At 34.4% G+C, this 3,483-nt stretch overlaps 1 protein-coding gene across 2 annotated transcripts; it reads left to right on the top strand.

Moving 5' to 3' along the window:
• Positions 1-405: 405 nt before the first annotated feature.
• LOC123685955 lies at positions 406-1,670 on the top strand. Of its 2 annotated transcripts, XR_006748387.1 has the most exons (4): positions 406-1,042; positions 1,101-1,351; positions 1,450-1,529; positions 1,621-1,670. XR_006748387.1 is itself a non-coding variant. In XM_045625856.1 (3 exons), exons 1-3 carry the CDS (start codon positions 1,035-1,037, stop codon positions 1,497-1,499), a joined length of 309 nt encoding a protein of 102 aa, XP_045481812.1. In that variant the 5' UTR covers positions 406-1,034; the 3' UTR covers positions 1,500-1,663. The 2 variants fall into 2 exon arrangements, 1 of the variants encoding a protein (XP_045481812.1); XM_045625856.1 differs by having other exon boundaries at positions 1,450-1,663.
• Positions 1,671-3,483: the final 1,813 nt, after the last annotated feature.

Here is a 3,483-nt window from a genome sequence, read left to right as displayed (position 1 = left end):
AGGAGGAACTTAAGAAGATACTGAAAAGCTTTCTGATAAAAAAAGCTTATTATAACATGGAAGAATTCTGGATGCAAATTTGTTAACTTATAATGTTCGTCTGAATTGTTTAAGTTAAATTGTTCATATATCTTTATACCTTTTATGTATGTGTATATATATTTGTCCACAGTCTTCCAAGTGTGTTTCCGCCAATCCACAGATGTCTATTCTATTGCGTTTCAATTCGTTCTCTACAATTCTTAGTTTCCCCGTGTGAAGTAAACCCCTCACATTCCATGTCGCAATATTCCTGGTATTACGGAGCTGGTTTGTATTTGTTCGATCAGTAGCCAATTTTCCATGCAAGGCCTGACCGTTCGCCTGTGCATGTCCGGTTGCCCATTTCACACCAGTCTGCCCGGACCCAGGCTGGCGCCGATCGCTACTCGGATTACCTGGCACAACATTACCGTTTTTCTGACTCTGCATGATGTGCTCATGGGAATGTAATCAGGTGGTTTCCCCTGGCCTTCCTGATTCTATGCCGTTGGTCCGTTGAGGACTCATCCGCCTTCTAGGACAAAAGAGTGCCCTTGTGCCCCTTCCACCCGATGCACCGTTTCGAAGGTCTCCTTCTGCGCTGCAACGACTGTTGAGGACTTCACCCCAAAGATTAGGGAGAGAAAGATAGGAAACGAAGCGACCCAGACGACGCCAGCGACATCGTGTGTGTTAGTTGTGAACAAAATTGGTTAAAATATTATTACGGAGGCTATTTATAATTTATATAAGATTAGATTGATCTAATCTAACCTAATCTTTTCTTTTGAGTTAAATCAAAGATTAGGGTTAAATCTTTGTTTGTAAACGTGCTGTGCAAAGATTAGTGTTGTGGTTATTAAGCACACGTGTTATTGAACCTGTTTATCAAAGATTAATATTAGTTTGCTGTTTTTGTCAAGTTGAGTCGTGGTTCATATTGTTTGGTATTAACCTGCCCGAACAATAAAAATAAAAACCCAAAGCTCGCGTTTTTTACATTACCGAAGGACATGAAAATGTAAGTTTAAGTAGTCAATTCAATATAACAAAATCATCTAATTTCTATTATTATTCAGTGCCAAAAGTTGGATCGAATTCTCTGGACGCAAAGATCTTGACCTGGGTGCTTCGAAAGACTATAGAATGTGTAGTGAGCATTTTACAGAAAACCAGTTCAAATGTATATATCCACGGACATTGCTTTGGCATGGAAGTATTCCTCATGTAAATGGACCTAAAACAGATGTTTTTCCTGAATCGGAGTCTAAGATGATCATCCATGAAGAAACTGTTCAAACGGATCAAAACGTACCTCTATCTAATATTGGTGAGTTTTTCCTGTTATTAATTGAATCACAAATGTATAGATTAAATATCACACAAAGGAATTGAAAACTGAGTGACATTGTATTTCTTTTTTTCTAGAAAGATTCTGCGTTTGCTGTGAACAAATATTATCATTTGATAATTTTTGAAAAGGGGACACATGAATGCAAATCATATTTGTAAGTCTAGTTACTTGAAGTTGTTGAATGAAATTATCAATTCAAATTAGTGATAAATGCAATAAGATGAAATTGTTTTTCTTTTTTCTAGATGTTACAATGGAATAAGAAGGTTTTATAGAAGCAAGTAGCAGTTCGGCCACCCCCAACAGTAGTGGTAGTAAGCTGAGCCCCTTAACCAACCAGAGAATTGAAAGAATGAAGGCTAAAATCAATTCTTTCCTCAAGATGTTTATGACTACACGTTGTCTTTGGGGTGTACGGTTCGAAAATCAAAATAAAATAAAAAAAGTGAATACAAAAAAACAAAAACTCAGAAATCTATGCAATGAATAATGATTCACATTTAAGATTATTTATATATTACTTATTTTTATGTATATATTCTTCTGTACATTTTATTATGTTTATTAAATTGAATTAAAAATTCCACTAATTTGACAAAGCATTTTTATTTAAATAATCTCTTAATATGTTAATTTTATAATATATATATATATAACATAATATGTGTCGATGAATCTCAGTACTAGCAGAGGAAATGTAACGGGGCATCATACATTTCAACGTATGATACAAGAGAACAGATAAAAACCTCAGCAAAAACTCTGTCTCCCCGTATAAAAAAATATATTATAATATGGGATAAAAAATAGAAGCTACTAGTGAATGTGGAATACTGTGAAGATTTGAAATTCGCGCCAGATATAGATTTCTTTTTCGTTAGATGATTTCAGCGCCACCTGTTCCTTAAGTTGTGAACTGCGAGCCTAAAAGTGGGTCGCCATTTAGCACTAGGGTTAGTACGGCGTTTCCTATCTTTCTCTCCTTAATCTTTGCTTCACCCGTTACCCTGGCAAGGGACCCTTGCAGATTACTACCCTCCGGGTCAGAGGGAATCTGGAACTCGTGCGAGCAGGGGTGTTCACTTCCCTGAACAGGACTGTCCCCAAGAAACTTCTAAGGGAGTTCCTGCGCACTACCCTGATGTTATGATATTGATATACAACGGTTGTAAAAACGAATCGGTTCCATCCGTATTTAATTTAAATTTCCATTTTATTTTTGATTCTGTGAATCAAAGAATTTTCTTCTTCATAGAAATAGTTGCGCGAATGAAGTAGGCTAAATTTTTAGCATTTTCTTATTTGCCTATAATTTCGCGCGTTTGTTCTGTTATTCTCCAATTGTAGATGAACCAAAAAGAAAGGAAGTAGAAACATGAAATTTTTGAAAAAACCATTTGAATTCAAATCAGCTGAAAAGTCAGCTTATAACATTTCAGCTACAAAATGTTTTCGGGAGAAAAGCAATTCACTCGATATTTCGAAATATTTTTATTCTATCTGAAATTATAGGTAGATACTTAGTCGTAAAATGATGTTTATGTTGAATTTACACCTAAAGATAAAAGGCATAGTTGAAATTCATAATTACAGAGTCATATATGCTGATACATCACAAATTTGATCTGTTCGACAAATTATCACATAAAACCGTGATAACGTGACATGTATACAATACACATAATTAAGTATCCGATATTTTTTAATTGTCTATAGAAAACAACTATTAATTAAACCGCTGAAGGAGCCGCCTAAGGAGATTCAATTTATAATAATCGAAGTAGACTTGATTGCATTTTAAATATCACAAAATACACTTATTCATTGCAATTTCATTGATCTTGGAGACTTTTCATTCGTGATTAAATGAATTTATGACATTGAACATTTGCCTACAATAAAAATCTAATATTTTTTATAATCGGCAAAATATCTCATGGCATAAGTTAACTTCTCTGTGTTTCTTTTTTTTTCTTGATACATTTCAAATTTTTGAGCCACCATGACCAATTCATTTAAATGATGGAATCCCATTAGTGACTCTTTCAGGGTACCCTTGTCTCATTAATATTTCAAAAAACTATTTTGGATTAATCGCTAATTTGTCT

The sequence above is a fragment of the Harmonia axyridis genome, chromosome X (genome assembly GCF_914767665.1).
Source record: "Harmonia axyridis chromosome X, icHarAxyr1.1, whole genome shotgun sequence".
Taxonomy (NCBI): Eukaryota; Metazoa; Arthropoda; class Insecta; order Coleoptera; family Coccinellidae; genus Harmonia; species Harmonia axyridis.
The sequence above is the reverse complement of the archived record's forward strand: the minus strand, read 5'-3'. Positions and strand labels throughout refer to the sequence as shown.

What these genes read in the sequence shown, in the direction of transcription:
- LOC123685955 (XM_045625856.1), top strand. An exon ending in CGTACCTCTATCTAATATTG is followed by an intron (nt 1,352 to 1,449) that starts GTGAGTTTTTCC and finishes CTTTTTTTCTAG; the next exon opens with AAAGATTCTGCGTTTGCTGT.